This window comes from Petaurus breviceps, unplaced genomic scaffold (assembly GCF_028583685.1).
Source record: "Petaurus breviceps papuanus isolate PSGF00001 unplaced genomic scaffold, PetGlider_PUasm1.0 178, whole genome shotgun sequence".
Taxonomy (NCBI): Eukaryota; Metazoa; Chordata; class Mammalia; order Diprotodontia; family Petauridae; genus Petaurus; species Petaurus breviceps.
The window spans coordinates 23960615-23983035 of NW_027185777.1; the positions used below are offsets into that span (position 1 = coordinate 23960615).

General features: G+C 37.5%; 1 protein-coding gene and 1 pseudogene across 1 annotated transcript in view; one reads left to right on the top strand and one right to left on the bottom strand.

Moving 5' to 3' along the window:
• Positions 1–22421, top strand: part of CCDC7 (coiled-coil domain containing 7) — a 172200-nt gene that overhangs the window by 51473 nt on the left and 98306 nt on the right. The window contains exons 10-13 of the mRNA XM_069086464.1: positions 1507–1582; positions 9438–9468; positions 12474–12572; positions 16819–16916. Coding sequence (XP_068942565.1) covers positions 1507–1582; positions 9438–9468; positions 12474–12572; positions 16819–16916 — 304 coding nt within the window. The remainder of the gene's footprint in view (positions 1–1506; positions 1583–9437; positions 9469–12473; positions 12573–16818; positions 16917–22421) is intronic.
• Positions 4347–4446, bottom strand: LOC138160038 (U6 spliceosomal RNA; annotated as a pseudogene).

Sequence of the window (22421 nt, forward strand, 5' to 3'; positions counted from 1 at the left end):
TGCTCTCCTCACTTCTGACTCCTGACTTCTCTGACTTCCTTTCAAGACTAAGCTAAAATCGGGTCGGCCAGGTAGCACAGCAAATAAGAGCACCGGCTCCAGTGGGGGGTGACCTGGGGATCAAATCTGGGCTCAGACACTCAGCACCACACCCAGAAATAACTGGCCATGTAACCTTGAGCAAATTACTTAACCCCGATTGCTAAAAAAAAAAAAAAAAAAAAGACTAAGCTAAAATCTTACCTTCTTTGGGAAGCTTTTCCTGATCTCCTCCCCACGCCTCCAATATCTTCCCTAAAAGCTTATAGTTCCTTTATACCATATGTGTTTTGTGTACAATCTTTATATGTTGTCTCACCTTTAGACTGTGAGCTCCTTGAGGGCAGGGGCCATGTTTTGGTCTTTCATTGTAATTGTGTTCATATAGTTCCTCGGTTTGTTTTGGCAGGTAGACTTCCAAATATTTCATAGTGTCTACAATAACTACAATCTACAGGTCATCCAGTGCTTAGCACTGAAACATAGTAAATGCATAGGGCACATTTCTTGATTATTGACCAAATGCTGCCCACTGGCAAATGTGAACTACCAAAGCCCCCCACCAGAGGTCTCTATTCATCCAGGAAGATATTCGTCTTAGCCCAGGGTATTCAGGTAAAACCCAGGGAAGGCACACAAATTCTCACACAGAGTATAACATGGAATAGGATTCCCATACTATTAAGGGTGATGAGATGCTGATGTTGATAGCCTTATATAAGCTTCCAATAGTTAAATCAGAATTCTTGTGTGAATCTTATGTGACTCACTAGCATTTCACATTTCAGGGGAACGCTAGTAGGAATGAATGACTCTGGAGAGCCTTCATTTTTTTGTGTGTCTGTGGAATTACCTAAGGAAACTAATAGATCAGTTCAAGTCATATAATCACTGTGGAAATCTGCTTGTGAGTTTATTCATCCTCAGATCTGCTTGTTACCACGTACCTGAGAACATCATCTGACAGGTTTTCTCCCCCTTGGTTAGGGAAGAGCAGCAGAGAAAAGAATACAGGTTTTTGGAAGAATTCGTTTTATTAATAACTCACTATTTGGATCCTCCTGTCTGTTCTTTAAAACAGCATCAGTCAGTCAGCACGAAGTGCCTACCAGTGCTAGGCATTGTGCATCGTCTTAGCCTTTGAATCAGTTGATACATTGAGAGTTTCCACCATTAGTCTTGGATACCAGATTTCTTCTATGAGACATACTGATCTTTCAGCATCAAACATAATACTTCATTAGCATTCTAGACTTTTCCTTTTGCTGAATCAACAGATTAGCCATAAACATTTCTTAGTAAACATCTTTTTGTATATATGTCCACATCACCTTGTCTGCCCATGTGTCTGGTTTTGTCCATTTTGACACCACGTGAACTCAGTACAAGGTTTAACCCCCTCTTCTTATAGGATATGACATCTATTAAGTCTTTAAAAATTTTTGGTTTTCATTATTTCCCCCTCAGAATCTACCGAATCAAAGGATCTTCAGTTTCAAGAAATGTTTAAAATATTTGAAAAACAGGCTATTAAGTTGCAACGGTAAGCTTTAGTTGTTGAATAACTAAATTTTTTATGATTGGTAATTTTAAGTGGGTATAGCATCTTTCTAATGTTGTAGATTGGATCAATCTTATAATAAAAACATGAACAGCAACAAAAATAACATCTATAATCTCTTTAGATACTTTATATAAATGTAACTTTTGCCTAACTGTAATTAATGTGTATAAATCATTATAATTTCTCTTTTTTTCTGCATTTTACTGCATCTAGAGAGGCTTCTCTAAATGCACACATTATATCTGTCATTTTTTAATGGAAGAATAATGCTCCATTTGCTAACATGTCACAGGGCATAGGTCTAGGGCTGCAAGGTACCTTAGAGAACAGCTAGTTCAATCTCATTTCACAAATGAGACAGAGAGCCAGATGGCACTTATTAAACACTTACTGTGCTGAGCACTGGAGATACAAAGAATCTTGGAAAGCAGTTCCTGTGGTCAAGGAGTTCACAGGCTAATGGGAGAGACAGCATGCCAACAAACATGCATAAATAAGGCATAATAGACATGATAAATTAGAGGTAGCCTCAGAGGGAAAACACTAAAATTAAGGAACAGGCTTCTTATAGAAGGTAGGACTTTAGCTGAGATTAAGAGGGAGAGTGTTCTGGACCTAAGTGACAACCAGTGAGAACACTTGGAACCAGGAGATGGAGCATCTTGTATGAGGAGCAGCAAGGAGGCCAGTGTCCCTGAATTACAGAGTATGTGGAGAGTCTGTAAGGTGTTAGAAGACTGGAGAGGTAGGAAGGAGTCAGGCTATGAAGAACTTTAAAAGCCAAATGGAGGATTTTACATTTTATTTTGGAATAGGGAGCCACTGGAGTTTTTTGAGTGGGAGACTGGGGTGGCAGGGTGTGTATGATATGGTCAAACCTATGCTTTAGGAAGATAGGTGACAGCTGAGTGGAGGATGGATTGGAGTGGAGAGAGACTTGAGGCAGGAAGACCAACCAGCTGGCTAGTGCAATAGTCCAGATGGATGATGAGTGTTAGAGGAAAAAAGGGAGAGATGTTATAAATATCACTGTCAGCTCAGGGCTTATATATATTATATTTTATGTAATACTCTTTTTATTGGTGGATATTGATTATTCTTCCCTCTGATTGGAGAGCTGAAAGTTAGAACAATAAATACCTCCCTGAGCCTGTATTTATAGAGAACTCAGAATTGTTTTCAGGTAACTCCATTTTCCATCAGTGGCTCTGTTTGTTTTCAGCCCCACAGAAAATCATACCCCTGCCTTGGTTATTCCCTGGTGGTTCCCACCCTCCCCCCACATTTTTTGACATCCTTTTGGGTATCATCTTCTCCCATTAGATTTAAGCTTCCTGAGGCCAAAGTGTGTCTTTATTTTTCTTATTTGTATACTCAGCACTTTGCACAGTACCAGGCACATAGTAGGAACATAATGTTTATTTAATTGAATTGAACTGAAAAATTAGATCTTAACTTGTGTGAGAGGTGGGATTGCTGAAAGCTTGAGAAGAAAAATGGAAGCCTGAAGATAATTATCTTTCTTTCCTCTCAAGCTTTTGCTAACTCTACCCTTCACATAATCTAAGAATGTTGAGTAATCTACTTCTATCAACAAGTAAACTCCCATTCAAATGGTCTTTGAGCCTGGAGTTATATTTCTCCCCTGGGCAGAAACTTTTCACACCCCTTTACAAAAATCAATAATCAATCTCCACCGATGAAGAGAATCTTACACAAATGTAGTTTAGCTGCAGGTTACATGAAATTTGGATTTGTTGAACTTGACAATTGATTGAGTATGTGTGTGCATGTGTGTGTGTGTGTGTGTGAGAGAGAGAGAGAGAGAGAGAGAGAGAGAGAGAGAGAGAGAGAGAGGAAGAGGAGTCAGGATAGGTTATGAGCCTGTGTTACTCGGTTGGTTGGTTGGTGACTAGAAGGATATTGTTACCCCTCACCAGTAGTGGGAAAGTTAGGAGTAGGGAAGCGTTGTGGAAAAAGATAATGAGTTCAGTTTGGGACACAGAGTTTAAGACATCTATGGGACATCCAATTCAATAAATCTAACAGGTATTTGGTGATGCAAAGGTCATGAAAGAGATTACAGAAGGACAAGTAGATATGAGAGTCATATGCATAGATATTATAATTGTAACCATGGGAACTGATGAAATCATCACCAAGAGTAATATTATAGAAAGAGAAGAGGGCTCAGGACAGCTACTAACTAACCTAGTGGGCATGACCTGGATAGATATGTAGCAAAAGAGACAGAGAAGGAGTGGTCAAACAAATAGAAAGAGAACCAGGAAAGAGCAGTGTCATGTAAACCTAGAGAAAATACAGTATCAAGGACAGTGGTGGGCACATAGTAGGTGCTTAATAAATGTTTATCAAATTGAATTGAAATTGAGAAGAGGGTAATTGACAGTGTCATAGGCCATAGAGACAAAGAAGGATGAAGATTGAGAAAAGGCTGTTAGATTTGGCAATTAAGATACATTAGATAAGGAAACTGATGGCTAGATTGGTTAAATTATTTGTCCAAGGTTATTCATATAGTAAATGTGGTAGAACCAGGTATTGATTCCACATCTTCTGACTCAAAATCGCTTATTCCTTCCTCTCTCCCTCCTTTCCTTCCTTCCTTCCTTCCTTCCTTCCTTCCTTCCTTCCTTCCTTCCCTCCCTTTATCCCTTCTCTCTTCCTTTTTTCTATTATCCCTCCCTTCTGTCCTCCCTTTTTCTCTTCTTTCCTTCCTTTTTAAAATATGTAACTCCATGAATTTTTGTGTCATCTTTTGTCAGGGACCATGCTAATCTTTGTGTAATTTTAATTTTAGTGTATTGCTACTAAAGCAAGCACCATGCAATTATCTTTCCATAATACTATTCCCCAATTGTTGAATATTTGGGTTCCCCCAGATTTTTGCTACTTTATGTATAGACTACCCATGACCATCATTTTAGAATTTTTCTTTTGAATTAATTCCTTGTGGGATTGTATATGTATGTGTATATGTATATGTATGTATACACATTAAACAAATGTATATATGTATGTGTTCCCAATAATGAGATTGCTAGGTTAACCAATATAATCAATTTTATGATTCTGAATATGTAGAACCAGATGGCCCTCCAAAAAAAGCTCAGCATTTATTTGCCTTGCTACTAGCATGTATACATATTTTCCCATAATCTAGTCAACAAATTTTAAAATTTTAATTAATTTTGCTAATTAAATGAATGTGAAATGATACTCCCCAGTTAGTTTAATTTGTATTTGTTTACTTTATTGGTGAGGCTGATCATATTACAAATGTTCATTTACTATTTCTCTTTTCTCCTCTGTAAAGTGTTTACACCCTTTGACTGTCTGCATGAACATGAACAATAGTTTGCCTTTTATCCTTAGGGTAATAGAGGGTTATTAACATTTTTTAAGCAGAGCAGTAACATGCTTAGATCTGTGTTTTAGGAATTTGGCAGCTATGTGGAAGATGGATTGAAGACAGAAGAGACTAGAGGCAGGGAGACCAATTAGAAGGCTATTGCAAAAATCCAGGTGAGGGGAGATGAGGGCCTGAACTAGAGTGGTGACCTTGAGAGTGGAGAGAAAGGGATGAATGTAAGGGAGATTGTGTAAGTAGAATGGAAAAACTTGGCAACTTATCAGATGTGTGGTATAAAGGAGAGGAAAAAATTAAGGATTACTGTGAGACTGAAAATAGGGAAATTAGAGGAATGAATGGGTTTAGATGATGGATTATGTTTCAGAAAAGTTAAGTCTGAAATATCTATGGGTTATTTAGACAGAAAGGTCTATCAGAAAGTTGAGCATGTAGGCCAAGAGCCCAGGAGAGAGATTGAGGACTCAAAATGTAGTTTGGGAGTCATTTGCTTAAGTGATGATGATTGAATCAATGGGATTTAATTAGATCACTAGATAGAAAACAGAGAGAAGAATGATCCAGGACAGGACTCTAAAGTACACTCACAGATAGGGGATGGGTGGTTTATGGTGATCTTGCAAAAGCTGGTGAGAAGGATTGGTCAAACAGTGGAAGGAGAATCAGGAAATAGAAGTGTTATAAACACTCAAGCTACTTGTGGATGTTTCATGCATGGGTGACCAGGAAGTGATGTCAGTAACCTGAGCCATTACTCTTCATATCCAATCGTGTCTGAAGGATGGTTTAAATACTTTTTAAGGAAAAATTAGCCCTACCTTACATGGAAATGGAGGTAGAGGTATTAGGATATTGTTGTACCATGGAATGATATTGTGATGATTTCAAACAAAATTAGGATGACTTGAATGAAGTGATGCAGAATGAAATGAGCAGAACCTGGAAACAATTTCTACAGTAACAGTATTTTAAAGAAACTTTGAAAGACTTAAGAATTGATTAATGCATGATTGCAGAGGACTAGTGATAAAATACATTACCTACTTCCTGACAGAAAGGTGATGAAATCAAGGTACTGAACGAGATCTACTTTCAGACATGACCAGTGTGGGATTTGTTTTTCTTGACTATACTTATATGATACAATGAGTTTATTTTTATTATTATTTCAATTTAGGAGAAGGGTGATTAGCAATAGGATTACCTCAATGGAAAATTAAAAGTAAGAAAAAAGAGTCATTGAAGTATTTTAAAATGCATAAAAGAGAAAAGGGCATTGGAAACACAAACAAGAAGGTTAGCTTGAGAGATATAACATTGAATTTATCATATCCTTAAAGAGAAAGGAAGCAGTGTATAATACCAATTCATGCCTTCATGTGTGATCCTATTTTTCACTTTGTATGGAAATATTTATCCAATTTGATGTTAGTTGAGTTGAGAATTAAAAAGCTGAAAATCAGTAAAAACAATCACCAACAAACAAGCCTGGAGAATGGATGCTCTAAATATTGTATCTGTGTTTTTTTTTTAAAGGACAAAAGTAGAGTCCAGTGGAGTTAGCTTATGTAATTACCATTCAGGAAAGGCTTGGATTTTATGCCTTTCAAAGGAGGTGTAGTTGCTAAAGATGATGAGGGCTATCTTTCTTCCTAGTTTGATAAGAGACAAAATTATCATGAGATCAGAACTGATGGCAGAGTTTCCACTGTAGCAGCAATTTTTAAGTCTTTCTGAAGAGAGACTAGCGAAAGATTTGGAGAGAGTGAACAGGAAAGATGAGGGTGGTTGCAGCTTGTGTTTCTCCCTTTTTGTTTTATTATTGCCTAAACACAGTCAAAACTGGTTATCTTTAAGAGTTTCTTTCATTTAAAAAATTTGCTTACTAGTTATTTGTATTTTAATGATGGTACTAGATAAATCTAAGATAATTTTTTGCATCCTAAATTAGTATATAAGGGGGAAAGCAGTGAATAATTGATTTCATCAGATTCAGTCATCTGGGAGAGCGCCTTCCAGTTAGACAATTAGGAGATGGCCTTGGGACAGAACCAATGTGGCAGAGTAGCAGAGAAGAGTACAGTGAACCCCCTTATGGAAACTTCCCCAAACTGATAGAGAAAACACAACAGACAAAATATTAGTTGGGAAATCCATTACCAGTCACAGTCACTTTTCCAGCCCAGGGTGGCATAGGGACTGGGTCTGCTCAGGAGTACACATGGGGCACCATAGTACAAGGAGAAGTTGTGCACTAGGACCAAAGGAGGTCTCAGATCCACACAAGGGAACTGTGTGCAGGGCACAAGAACATGTTACAACTGGTTAGCATTGTCACTCTGGGTCACACATTGAGTAGATTGAGAAAGGGATCTATGCCCAGGGGTGGCAGACCCTAGGCTGTGCAAGCAACAGTGATGTGACTCTGACCCCAGGAACAGAGCGAGTTCTCGTTTTAGCTTCTAGACCAGGGTGAAGTCTGCAGAGGAATAAGGAGGCCAGGAATTCCATAACAAAGCAGAGCTTGTAGTTTTGTCGCTCTGAATCAGAAGCTGAGTCCAGTAGCAGTTTACTTTTGTTTCCTTTGCCTTTGAAGAGAATTCCTGTTACCAGTTTCATGGACTTGGCATGTAAAAGAACCACCTGTCTGAATTATATTTTGTGTTTTTATTCTGAATATGGCCATTCAGTTTTGGGTTCTGCACTAAGATATACATAAAGTGACAATGCAAGAGATTTATTGATGTAGTTTATTTGAAAGACACATAAGAGCAATTATTATTTGTCAGTCTCTTGCCTTTCTGGACATAGCTATAGGATATACCGTGTTTCCCCGATAATAAGACCTATCCCGAAAATAAGCCCTCCCCTTACTGTGTAAGATTCCTCTAAAATAAGCCCTCCCCCAAAAATAAGCCCTATTGAGATTGCTACTGTAGTGAAGGTGATCCCCTGCGCTACACGCTACATTATGGTACCCTCTGTATGCACCGTCCCCCCCCCCCCCGTGAAACGCACGCCACGCTCCGAGCTGCATCCAATCAGAGCTGCAGCAGTGAGCACGTCATCCTGTTCTTCCCCAGTGATTTGCTTGCTGGTACATTTTTTTGTTCACATTTACCTGTTTATTAAAATTGCTGTCAATGTTCATTAAAATACCCTCCCCTGAAAATAAGCCCTCTGGTGTTTTTCTGTCCAAAAAAAAAAATAATAAGACAGTGTCTTATTATCGGGGAAACATGGTAGTTACAGCTGCATAGGCAGCCCCAGATGCCAATTTGTCACCCAACCTTAGATACCCAGTTACTGGAAACATAGAAAGTCCCTTCAATAAAACAATCACGAAATGTTCAGGTAGAAATAAAAACGAATGCCCTATGTAATGAATCATTTACTGTCCCTTTGGTTTTATACCTCAAAGAGGGGGATAGATGGAAAAGAATACTGGCAATACCCTTGTGACATTTTCCCCTATGGTCAGGTGTAAAATATCTCAAAGGAAAATAGTTTAGAAAGAGCTTGTGGGGGCGGCCAGGTAGCACAGTGAGTAAGAGCACCGGCCCCAGAGTTGGGATGCCCTGAGATTAAATCCGGGCTTAGACACTTAGCACCCACCCAGAAACACCTGGCCGTGTAACTTTGAGCAAGTTTCTTAACCCCAATTGCTTTAAAGAAAGAAAGAAAGAAAGAAAGAAAGAAAGAAAGAAAGAAAGAAAGAAAGAAAGAAAGAGCTTGTGACAAGATCTAGATCTTACCTTTGGGGATCAGGTGGGGAGGAGATTTGTCTAAGATTCAAAGGAAACTAATCACTGTCAAATAGAAACTTAAGTAGAAAAGGAGAAATTCAGAGGATGCTTAAGTGACCATCATACAGGTAGCTGGAGTTAATCCAGTATGGTATTCCCCATGATCTGTATGTGATCAACACAACTGACAAAGAAGTTAGAAGTGCAATATGTGGCCATGTCCTCCAGGTGACACCAACTGAAACACAGGGACTGAATTAATAAGATTGAGTTTAATACAGTGTTTTAACAAATCAAGACACACATACCCACAAACCAATTTTAGTTGTTGAAAGATAATAGGAAATAGTTCACTATGACTCTTAAAACATATCAATAAATTATTTTAGTACTTTTGTCAGCAAAGTGGTAAAATTGTCCAATTTAAGTATTAACTGTTTTATATGCTCCCTAATATCATTGTGGCAGAAGTGTTAGTAATTTTACTTGTTAGGCAAATAGAGAGCAGGAGAAAAAGAAAAACATTAAGAATAGTCTGCAAATTTGATTAAGAAACCTAATTACTTGAATGTTGGTGGCACATTTAAATTTAATTTCAAATATTCAGAAGATTCACTTCTGTGTAAACTTGGGTTCTGTGCAATAATTATTAATGGAGAATATATTTCACATATGAAATTTGTTTTCTTCTCTACAGAATAATGAATGAACTAGATAATCTTGAGTTTGTAAGTATGCTTTACTTTCAAATTGAAATTGTCTGTTTCCTGTAATAAGTGCATTAGCAGCACGCTGCCTTGATACATTCAGCAGTTCTTAGAATTGTGAAACATAAGAGGTCCAGGGCTCTCAAGTGATTTGGTGTCAAGAGAGCTATATAGCTGTTGGAGCAGTAAAAATGAAATCCATGGCTCAAGCCTTATATTTGCATAAGACTCTCTTTATCGGTGGGGAGAATGATTACTTGATGTGACTTGATGTTCCAGGTTTGCATAAGGGTTGAATTTGGGGAGATCCTGGAAAGGATAAGTAAGAAAAATTGAATAACTTTCTCTCCCCCAATGAGGAGAATCTTATGCAAATGTATCTTAAGCAAAAGACTTAAGTTCATAAAAGTTTAAATTAACAACAGGCTCCCTATTTAGCTCTTACAGTAAAATCTTTCGAATTAGCTATATGTATATATTCATTGACATAGCTTCTTCATATTTATATAGAAAAATTTTTAGAGTGCTCCATCCTGGTTGGTTTTTCTGGTTAAGAAATTTCAGATTTTTGCAACTATAATATTGGGTTTATAGTATTTAATGGCTGCAAAGGTGGCCCAAAATAATCAGAGAAATTTCAACACTTAGGAATGGGCTCAGTTTCCTATTCTATAAAATGAGGAGGTTGAACTAGATGATTCTAAGGTTCCTTTCAAACCCAACATTCTAAGATTTTATAACTCAGAAGTAAGTTCTGTCTAAGAAGAATTCCTGGGAATGACTTGACACCTTATTATTAAAAGATTCAGTTATAGAATCTTGTGATTTATGGACCTGATTGGTATCCAGTCCAAGTAGATTTGTTGACTTGGAATCACAATGGTATAGGTTCCATACTATTTCACAGATTTTTCTATTTGTGCCTTGTTCTAGTGGGGCAAGTTTGTTGCCATTAACTAGAGTTACAACAGACATCCTAATGCAATAAAAGGTGAATATGTCAACAGTGTAGGGTAGTTTTTTTGAAGAAAAAAGCCTAGTTATATTGGAGTATATTTAGAAGAGTAAAATATATAACAATGAGCCACTTGGAGATCTAAATATAAGCATTCTGGGGGCGGCTAGGTGGTGCAGTGAGTAAAGCGCCGGCCCCGGAATCAGGAGGACCTGAGTTCAGTTCCAGCCTCAGACACTTAACACCCACACAAAAATTAACTAGCCGTGTAACCTTGGGCAAGTTACTTAACCACAATTGCCCTCCAAAAAGAAAAAAAAAATACATATATATATATATATAGATAGATAGATAGATATTAATAATAAAATAAACAAATAAATATAAGCATTGTACTAAAAGTTATTTCTCACATTGCCAAATTTTAGACATGGATAAACTCCTGATCTGACCAAAACAGGATATTCAGGATATTTGTAAAATTTTTGCACTAGCATATTAAACTGTTAATATTGTGTTAAGTTCAATGTAAAATTTCTCTGATCTGCTACAATGTCCTCTTTAATCATGAATTTGTCTCCTTTTCCTGCTGTTAGGTTACAAATTCTGTTTTTCCATGACATTTTAGAAACTAAACTATACATTGCTGACATAAGATATGATTATGTTCTCAGTGTCACATATATTTCCTAGATATTATTTCATAAAATTTCATTTAAAGAAATGAAATCTCTATGAATATATTTTGAAATTATTCCTTGATGTTACCATAGGATCATAGATTTAGAATTCAAAGGAACCTTAAAGGCTTTTTAGTCCAACTTCCTCTTGTTGGAGCTTGATTTTGAAGAATTTCATAGACTTCCTCAGACCTCTTTTGAGATTTGGGAAGCTACAGGATGAATAAAGGGTTCTTAAGTACTGCTTGTATTAATTTTAAAAGACTCCAAAAGGTTACAGGTACTTGGGAAAAGATACTTTGATTAACTAATGATAAATGCATGCATGAAAATAACTATTTCCCAAACTCTCTTCTCAAAAAAAAAAAGAACAAAAATGATTTCTTAATTTTATAATCACTTTCCATTTTTCCACTGCTTCCACATGAATGGTCCATTTTTAAGGGGGGAGGTAAAATATGTAATTTTTTTCAGGGAGCAGTTATATATTAAATGCTTCCAACTTGACATAGCTGATGAATAAATAATATAAGCTAAGTAAGAATAGTTAAATAAGAATGAGTTAAGTGATGTAACCTATTGAAAATGAGCAAGGCAAAAATAACTTTTTAGTTTGAAGATACTACAACAAACCTGATGAACATAACCAGAATAAAAATCAGTGAAGTAAATTTGAGACATTCTAAGTGAGATTTATATAAGATCCAAAATTGCAGAATCACAATCCTTCCTCTCTCATAGTTTTGTTCAGGTGCCCTTATTCTCAGTGGTGCACATAGATTAAATGTTTTAATGGAAATGGTAATTTTTAAAAGAAGTCCCAAAATTTACTATTTTATAAAAAATTTAGTGTAGTTTTATTCCACTAAAGTTCTACTTCATCACAGTATATAGATGACCCTGAGTTCTCAAAATCTTTGTGGAATGCAAACCCTGATAGGTTCAGTTCAACTGAAGAGGCTTTGGCTAGGGGCTCAGGGATGTGCTGTAACTGAGGACCAGCTTATCTAATCAAGGGACTCTTGACCACAGGACTAATGATTATTTTTTTCTTGGTTGGAGTAGCCCATGACAATAGTGTGATTGTGCACAGGGTTTTTGCACTGTGTTGATGGAATGTTTCATTCACACAAATGAAACCATAGATCTTTTGAAATATTGCAGGACTCCTAATTATGTAATGTTTCTATTTAAAGCACTGTTACATCAAGCAGTAGAATATAGATATCCTAACAAGGGTAAGTTGGAGCCTAAATTAACTGCTTGTTTACAAAATAGTAAATTAAACATCTTTGTTTTCTCATTAATTTCTTGTTATTAATTAATAACCTATAATTTGAGATATGCATGTGTTTTTCATTGTCACATAACAATATAACATTTGCTTTTAGAAATACAAGATGATTCAAAATGATTTAGATATAGTAACAGAGGAAAGAATGATATTAGAGAATGAACTCAAAAAAATTAAAGGTCCAGAAAAAACAGAGGTTAGTATGATTTAGAGATTAAAAATAACAATAAAAATACTAGTAATTTGTGGTCAGGGTATCAAAAAGATATTTTAACAAATGTTTTTGTGTATTTGAACATATGTATTTGAAACAGTTCTGCTTTAAAAATTGTGAAATAAAGCATTGCCTCTGTGTCAGGGCAATGAGTTGACATTAACTATCAGGTATACTTAAAAAAGGAGGCAGGTAGGTGGCTTAATGAATAGAGCACTGGGTCTAGAGTCAGGAAGACCTGAGTTCAAATGCAGCCTCAGACACCTAACCAGCTGTGTGATCCTGGGCAAGTCACTTAACCTCTGTTTGCTTTAATCTACCAGAGAAGGAAATGGCAAACCATTCCAGTATCTTTGTTAAGAAAACTCCATGGACAGTACTGCTGTGCTGTGGTGTACAGGGTCACAAAGAGTCAGACACAACTGAACAGTAACAAAACTTAAAAAAGAAACTTTAAAATAATTTTTTCATCCTCTACAATAGCTTTTATTTATTCATTCAAAATTTATTAAATGCCTGCAGTATGTAAGTCATTAGCATATATGTTATGGGGGGAAAAGAGCTGACCTCAGAGTCTGGAAGGCTTGGATTCCTGTCCTGTATCATCTCTGGAACCCCCTCTTTCCTCATTCTGATTTTTGGAGTTCTTGGCTTCCTTCAACGTTCAGTTAAGATGTCACCTCCTCCATGTCACCTTGGCTGATGTCCCAGCTGCTAGTGTTATTCCCATGTCCAAAATTACTTTGTATTGACTTTGTATATATCTTAATACACTTTTATGTGTACATGTCCTTCCCCCAGCAGGAGAGTATAAGCAGAGACTTCTTTCTTCTTTTTCTTTGTATTTCCAGCATCTAGTGCATTTTCTGAAACTCAAAAGGTTCTTAATAAACGCTTATTGAGGTACCTAGGTAGTGCAGTGGATAGAATACTAAACCTGGCATCAAGGAGACCTGAGTCTGACCTCAGATTCTTACTAGTTGTGTGACTCTAGGAAAGTCATTTTAACTTTTCTCTGCCTCAGTTTTCTTATCTGTAAAATGAGGATAATAATAATAATACCCAGAGTGATTGTAAGGATAGAATTAATAATATTTGTAAAAGTGGTTTGCAAACCTTAAAGTGCTATATCAATATTATTGTTATTATTTAGCATTTCTGGCACTCCCTTGTCATCTTTTAATGACATGTATATAAACTATACATATTCTGATGATCCTAGAGCTTTTGAAGTTGTAATTGGCAGCACCTACAAGAAACAATTCCTGTTACAATTTTGTTGTAGAGGTAAGTTTAAGGATTCAAGTAGTTCTTTAGAAAATCTTGAAGGTACCAGGGGAGAGAGATGGAGAAAGAGAGGGAAAAAATAGAGACAGATAGACATATGCTGGTTAATGACTAATTTTTGTGAATTACTGAGTTTGATGTTTTTAGAATATTGAGAGATGTAGCAGCAAGCACCCCAGCGTCCCTAGGGTGGCTGCCAACACTGGTTCTTAGATCTGCTTTGTTAAAGGAAAGCAACTCAAAATGGGTTAACAAGCTTACTTTAATCAGTCAAATATGTATCATTTACCTAGTTCAGGGGAAAAAGGTCAGCACCCTGAACTTCAGAGTATACAGACAGAATTATCAAGACAAAGAAACAGATCAAGTAGACAGATTTCCAAACTGTCCAACCATTACATCCATACCAAATCAACATCTCAGTTTTTCAAAGCTGGGGGGTTCTCAATAACGGCTTCCCAGAGTTTCATCTGATCAAATCACAGAACACTTCTCAAAGTGAGCCCCAAAACAAAGCCTCAACTCAGGGTTTATATAGCCTTCTCCTGGCTCAGAGAATGTAACAACCTTTTGGACCCACTGGCCAATCAAAAAGTATCTACTGAAAAACAAGCCTCCTACCCCAGGCTCCAGGTGCACTTTAGCCTAGGGGCAGGGAAGATCTTTAAATTTGCATTTCCATTACAAGAGATTTTCAAAATATGCTTAACACAAGGCCTAATGCAAAGTAGGTGAGCTCGGAAATATTCTTTGAATGACTGAAGTAAAAAGAATGAATAATAGTTAACTTGTTTAGTCATTTTTCAGTCATGTCTGATTCTGTGACACCATTTGGGATTTTCTTGGCAAAGATATTGGGAATGGTTTGCCATTTCCTTTTCTAGCTCATTTTACAGATGAGGAAACTGAGGCAAACAAGGTTAAGTGACTCACCCAGAGTCACACAGTTAGTAGGCATAGAAGGCCATATTTGAACTCAGGTCTTCCTGACTCCAGGTCAGGCACTCTATCTGTTGTTCCACTTAGCTGAACTAGAAATAGGTAAATGGATGTAACCATTGTGATAAAGCATGGTCTTTTAAAATGGAAAGCTGCATTTTCCCTTTTCTCTTAGAAGGTTCTTTGTAAGCTGCATTCCCCCTAAGAGGATGTTGCTATCATCATGAAAATAATTACCCTAGCAGTTAATTGAATGACAAAATGCACCAACATTGACACAGAAGAATAAAATGATAGGTCTTGTAGACTTTATTCTGAGGACATAAGATATGCATCAGAACTTCTCAACATTGATGAAATCACAGTTACAGACTAAAACAAACAAAAAAAACCCCCAAAAAAACCAAAGGAAACTGGATAGATATTTGCCTATATTGGGTAGACTAAAAGGACTTTAATAAAATTGGGACATATTGTCAATATGAGTCACTATATTTATTTGATGGACAGAAATATAAATTTTGGATAGCCTTGGAATAGTGAATTTATTGTTGTGGGGAAGGTGTTCTCTAAGGGACAAATGTCTTCTCTGGCATTTTGCTGGGGTTATGTTGCCAATCCAATCTAAATGCTATCATAATATAACTTCAATGAAAGAATGATTTTTTCCCAGAATATTAAAAGCATTGCCTGTTTTCCCACATGCATAACATCTAAAAGTCTGTTGTTGCTGAAAGATATATATGGTAGGTGTAATCAACCTGTAGTGTTACCAGTGGTGTTGTACAAGAATCAGTATAAAAGATATGATTGAGAATATATACAGGTGGGGAAAAACACTCTGGTCAAGTGATAAAAACAAATGGAAATAAAAGAATAGCATATACCTATCAGTATGTCCAGGCAAAATAAGAATGCAGCCCCCCACTATGCTGGGTGGATCCTCTTTGGAGGGTTTACAAGAAAGCGTGGACAAAAATCACACATGGTGAGAAGTGTAGAGAAGTTGTGTTTTCCATCAGTGGAGGGCATATCTATAATGATGAAGTCACAGATTCATCCTAATATTCAAGTAAAGTTGCAGTAAACATTGTTTACCAAACTAATTTGGTTACTTGACTTCCTTAGAAGACGTGCTATAAGATATACAGTAAAATACTACCATAAAACCCCTTACCACATCACAGATTCTATTATATTGCCAATCAAATGCTGTTTGCCTACTACATGGTGTTGAACAAGGGGCCCAGTCGATGCTGGTGAAACTACCTAATCCCAGAGGTAGGCCATTTGATAACTGCTGTTTCAACTAATTATTCTTGGGTAACCAGGTCAGTTGTTTCATCATATTTGGCATGCAAGGAGCCTGATTACTGAGGGGTGAGGGTGGATTGGTAACTCTCACAGCAAATAAATAGATGCTTTTGAGGAAAGGGCTGAATGAAGGGAAATGACTTGGACAAAGTCAGAGGAAGGTTGATTCAACTCTTTCTGAAATTAATGCTGAGTTGAAGCAGGAAGCAAATGGAAGCCAAGTCTCCTACCCCACAGATTGTTGGAGCCAGAAAGGACCTTAGAGACCACTTTGTCCATATACTTAATTTCACAGAGAAGAAAATAATAGATTTGAAATTAATGTGAGCACAAGAACTAGAACCCCAAACTCTTGACTTCTAGCCTAATGTGCCTTGAACTGACATGTTGAAATTTGGCCTCTGTTCAAAGGATGGGGCAGTTACCCTTACAGAGTAGTGACCCTCTGGATTAATCAGGCTAGACTACTGAGCAGGGGGATGCCTCAGTCCTTCTAGGTGGGCCTTAGCCACAGGTTCACCTCACGGGAGACAGAAGTGGGTCCAGGAAGGAATAGCCCTTCAGTATTCCTTTCTTTCCCCCTAGTATCATATTGACTCTATAAGTATAAAATAAAAAACCCTTGTCTCTGTATAGCACCATATGAGGATTTGCTATGATTATTTGTTCTGACTTGATCATTATCTAGCAATTTCTACAGAGAGAAAAGACACTCTTGGAGTTGCAAAGGAAAAAATCAGAAAAAAAAGTATCCAGAGATTCAAGCAAACTTGGAGATGTAGACAGGTAAGAAATAACGAAAAGGGATAAGTTGTTTTTTTTTTTTCCCTTTTGGAGGGCACTTGGGGTTAAGTAACTTGCCCAAGGTTATATGGCTAGCTTTTTTGTGTGGGTGTTAAGTGTCCGAGGCCAGAACCAAACTCAAGTCCTCCTGATTCCAGGGCTGGCGCTTTACTCACGGCGCCACCTAGCCACCCCAAGGGATAAGTTTTTAAAAAATGGATTCACATTGTTTCCATGTACTTTGTATTCCATTTGATCTCTACTATTCTGTCCCTTGACCATGGGCACTCTTATGGCTATATGCCTTGGCTCACACTATTTCCTAGATCTGGAATGCTCTTCTTACTGCTTTTTGTTTGTTGAATCCCTACACATTATTTAGAGCTTAATTCAAATGCCACCTCCTTCAGGAAGTCCTCTCTGAACCCTTAGTTGGTATTTATGTCTCTCCTACCAGATCTCACATGGAACTTGGTTTTATAACTTGCAGATGTACTCATCATATAATTTTGTGTATTATAGTTGTATATTTTAGTAATTAGTATTTTTATCTTCAGTCTCCCCTTCTTTCCATTCCAACAAGGGTATAAGTTCATTGAGGGCAGAAACTTATATAAACTATATATCTTCTGAAAGGCCTTGCACAGTGCTTCAAGCACAATAGGTATTTAATATTTGTTTTATCATACATCAAAAATGAGTGCAAATATTTTTTCACCAGACCTCTAATTGTATTGGTATAGAGAGCTCTCCTTGTATAAGGAAGTTCAGCCCCTGGAGCCAGGAGTCTTACACACGTGACTGGGCCACTGGGAGTGACTTGGCTTTCCCATGGTTACACACCTGGTATGCCTCAGAGGCAGGATCAGAACCCAAGTATTTCTGACTGCCAGGCTGAATGGTGACATATTATACCATGCTGCCTCTTTATTAAATGAAGGCAGCTAAAACTTGTTAATAGAAAAGCATTTATTAAGTACCAATTGCATTTTAAGATAGTCCACTCGGTGGTTCAGTGAGTAATGTGCTGGGCCTGGAGTCAGAAGCACTCATCTTCCTGAGTTCAAATGTGGCATCAGACAGTAGCAGTTTGACCCTGGGCAAGTCACTTCACCCAGTTGTTTCAGTTTCCTTATCTGTAAAATGAGCTAGAGAAGGAAATGGCAAACAGCTCTAGTAACTTTGCCAAGATGACATGATTGAACAATATTTTGTGAACTCTCCTTGGTGCTAGAGATACAAAGATAAAAACAAAATGGCTCCTGTCCTCTATACATATATACATGCACATATATGTACATGGATGTGTGTGTGGATAGAGAGAGAGAGAGGGACAGAGAGACAGAATGTAAATACAAGGTAATTTCAGAAGAGGAAGCAGGTACAAATTCCTTAAGGAATCAAAAAGGGCATTATTTAGGAGGTAGTACTTGATCTGATCTTCAAAGGAAGTTAGAGATTCTGAGAGATGAAGGAGAGGAGGGAGTACATTCCAGGTCTGGGCACATGCACAGAGAAGAGCAATGGGATAGTATATGTGAGGAACAGGAAAGATGTTAAGTTTATCTGGACAATAGAGTATGAAAGGTAGTAATGTATACTAGATGTGGAAAAATAGGCTCAAGGCAGATTATGAAGAATTTTAATTATCAACAGAGGAGTTTTTAATTTATCCTCAAAGCAACCTCACGAAACACGTTATGTTTTGGTGAAGTTTGAGTATCAGCCTCTCAGCAGAGTGTAGTAGTTATAAGTTATTACTAACTCTTGTTTTAAGTTTGTTTTTGTTAGAAATACTATTGTAAGAATGCTGTGTTTAGCATCTATATATATGTGTGTGTTTGTCTTTGTGTAATCTGTCCCATTTACAATGAATGTCTTTTTACTGCCCTTTTGGAAGATACTAAATATGAGCCATAACCTAATTTACTATAATCACAATTGTTTTGAGATCAAGGAGTAGGTATTTCAATGAGCCAGTGATTATAAGAACATAAATATTCTTGTTAGAGGCAGATCCCTCTTTGATTTGAACCCAGTCCAAACCTTATACCTAGAAACAGACCCTGTAATGAGTTTGGTGCTCTAGGCCCTGTGAATTCAATTGAGTAGTTCCTTAGTGCTAACCTAGGTAATACATAGTTTAATACACTAAATTTTGAGGCTTAGCCCCTGTAAAAGACTGCTGTATATGGCTTGTTCTTGTTCACTATTATCTAGTCTCTTGGAGTGATCCATTTTTTTATTCAGAATCATGTAGTTTAGATAATTGCTTTATAGTTGACTCTATATGTTAGTATATGTCTTTATGGATTAATTTCCATATATGCATCCCATATATTAAATCCCATATATGCATACATTTTGTCATATTTTAAATTGTGTTTATTACTTTTTCAGTTTAAAAATTTTTTGGTGGTGGGGGGTAATATCACTAAATCACAAAATTTCAGAGTTAGTACAGAGTTAGGACTTTGAGGCCATGTGGTCAGTCCAACCTATACTTGAACAAGAATGTTTTTTTTTTTTTTTAAGCAATTGGGGTTAAGTAACTTGCTCAAGGTTACACGGCCAGTTATTTTTGTGTGGGTGCCGAGTATCTGAGGCCGGAACCGATCCCAGGTCTCCCGACGCTGGGGCTGGCACTCTTACTCACTGTGCCACCTGGCTGCCCCTCAAGAATGCTTTCTACAACATACTGACATGGTCATTTAGTCTTTACTTTAAGAGCACCATTGAGAGGGAATACACTACCTTTTTAGGCAGTACATTTCAACCTTGATCCACCATGGGGTATATGTGTCTGAGGATGAATTTCTTTTCTTTCTTTTTTTTTTTTGGAGGGGGGAAGTTAGGGCAGTTGGGGTTAAGTGACTTGCCCAAGGTCACACGGCTTAGTTTTATGTTAACTGTCTGAGGCCAGATTTCAAGTCAGGTCCTCTTGACTTCAGGGCTGGTGCTCTATTCACTGTGCCACCTAGTTACCCCTGAGAATGAATTTTTGTGGAGAATTTAGACTTGAACTTGATGGTTCAAGACCTTTTTTTTGGGGGGCACCTTCTGAGTCCAGCCAGGTATTGGACTCATCTGCAATTCTTTGAGTTTTGCTATGCATTCATAGGAAACATAAACAATCTTAAAAGAACCTTCTGTGTGTTCTATTTCCTTTGCTCCATTCTAGCTCCTACACATTTAGATCATGATGTTTGCTTAGATCTTTTTTTTGAGGGCGAAAGGCAAGGCAATTGGAGTTAAGTGACTTGCCCAAAGTCACATAGCTAGTTAAGTGTCAAGTGTCTGAGGCAGGTCCTCACTTCAGGGTCAGTGTTCCATTCACTGTGCCACCTAGCTGCCCCTGCCTAGACTTTTGACAATACAACTTCCTTTGTCTCCTGGCATTTCCATCCTCCTGGTTCCTGACTGGCTGTCTGGTTCATGATCCATTGAATTTACTGACCCTATGTTCCAGCTTCCCTTCTTCCCTCCATTAGAATCTAAGTTCTTTCAGGATGGGGACTATCATGCTTGCTTGTTGAGGTGTAGGGAGTATTCGAGGAGGACTAGCAGCTCTGGCGGGCTTGCTGTGCCCTTCTCAGAGCTGCTCATCCACCGTCGCTATCACCTGTCACCCAGCCCTCACCTGTGGCTCCAAGACGCTGTAGCTTATGCAGCAGCCACACCCTTGTGTTGGCAAACAGGTCAAACACATTGGTGAATTAAGTGGATGTCTACCCCAAGCATGTGGAAGCTTCCCCCAGCAGAAGAGGCAGATGAGAACAATTTGTTCCAAACACAGAAGCAGGGCTGTGGAGTTCTTAGAGCTTCATCAAACATGAAAAACTCCAAGGCCATCATGCCCTGTATCCTGGGCCATCACCAGACATCCTAACTTTTGTCTCACCACCAGACTTTGATATCTCTGGAAGAGAGAGTGAGGCTGATGACTTTGTGCAACCCTGCCTCTCTTAAATCCAGTTCATGGACAAGTCAAGACTTCACCCTGTGATGTCATTGGTTCTCTTCAAAAATTAAGAACAAACAATAGATCTTGCTTGCTTGTATTTTTAACCTGAGCACTAAGCACAGTACCTGGAACAGATTAAGTGCTTGATAATTTAATAACATAGCAATTAATTGCTTCATCCATCTCTTTGTCTCTTTTTCCTTTTCTCTTTCCCCCTTTTTTCCCTCTACATCCCTTGATGATTCCTATTTGTTCTTTTTCTAATCTCAGATATCAGTTTTTTAGTTTGTTTTAAATAGTAATCTTTAAGCATAAGAAAATTGATTTATCTCTTCCTTTATTTTTTGTTTACCCCTTCCTATCATATTTATCTACCTTTCTCCTATATTTATTTGGGGTGTATGTAAGACAAATATTCTGTTTAGGTTTTTTCCCCTAGAAGTACTTGAAATGCATCTCCTTTGTTGAAGTCCATTTTTTTTCATTTATGATTAGTCTCAGGCTTGCAGGTTATGTCGTTTTGAGTTGCAAGGTATATTCTATACCATTCTGTTTTACTGTTTCCCATAGCTATAGAATAAGCTTTTGTTATTAATTATTTCTTCCTTAATATCTGTAGGCATTTCTCCTGCCTACTTGCTAAATTTGCTATAACTGTGACAAGCTCAGTGTGATAGGCTGAGCCTTGAGGGATGTGCAAGTAGAGAGGAGAGAAGAGGGCATTTCAATAATGTGATCAAAAGTGTTTATTCATAGTGAAAAGACTAGCTTGACTTAAAGAGAGGGTTTGTGTAGGGGAGTAGAAGAAGATTAAAAAAAGATATGATAAGGCCAAGAAAGACTTTAATGCTATGTAAAGTAATTTTGACATTATGCTACAGGCATTGGAGAGTCACTGAAGATTTTTGATCTGGGTAATAATTTGATAGAAATATTGTTTTGTGAATATTAGTTTAAGTTAAGAAATTTGAGTGGAAAGACACAGGAGGCAGGAAAATCAGACGAAAGGCTATTATAGGAGTCCAGGAGTAAAGTAATAAGGATCTGAATTAGGATTGTAGCAGTGGGTTTGGAAAGGAAGAGACAGATTTGAAATATACTATAGAAAGAAATTTAAAACATTTTTTTCTATGAACTTTTTATCAATCTTTTATTAGGGCACCTTTGATTAAGGAAGACACTTGCTCAGCTTTCAGGGACAGGGAATCTGTGACCTCAAGGTTGCATGTGGGAATTTGTTCTGTGAAGTTTGAATTTAGTCAAAAGGCTGCACTTCAGGGCCTAGAGGGCCACATGTGACCTTGAGGCCACAGGTTCCCCAGCCCTTGCCTATCTGGAATATGTCCTAATCTACTCCAGTGACCAGAGACAATAGCCTATCTGTGAATGGTTCATCTTAGCAAGACTATGATGATATCTATCTTGTGCTTATCTAAAAGAACACTTAGCCAGTAGAGCTTCTTGGTTGCATCCTTTCCTCCTATGTCATGCAAATGAAGTCCCAGAATTTGAATAATATATTAGAGTGAAGTCAAAGTCCATTC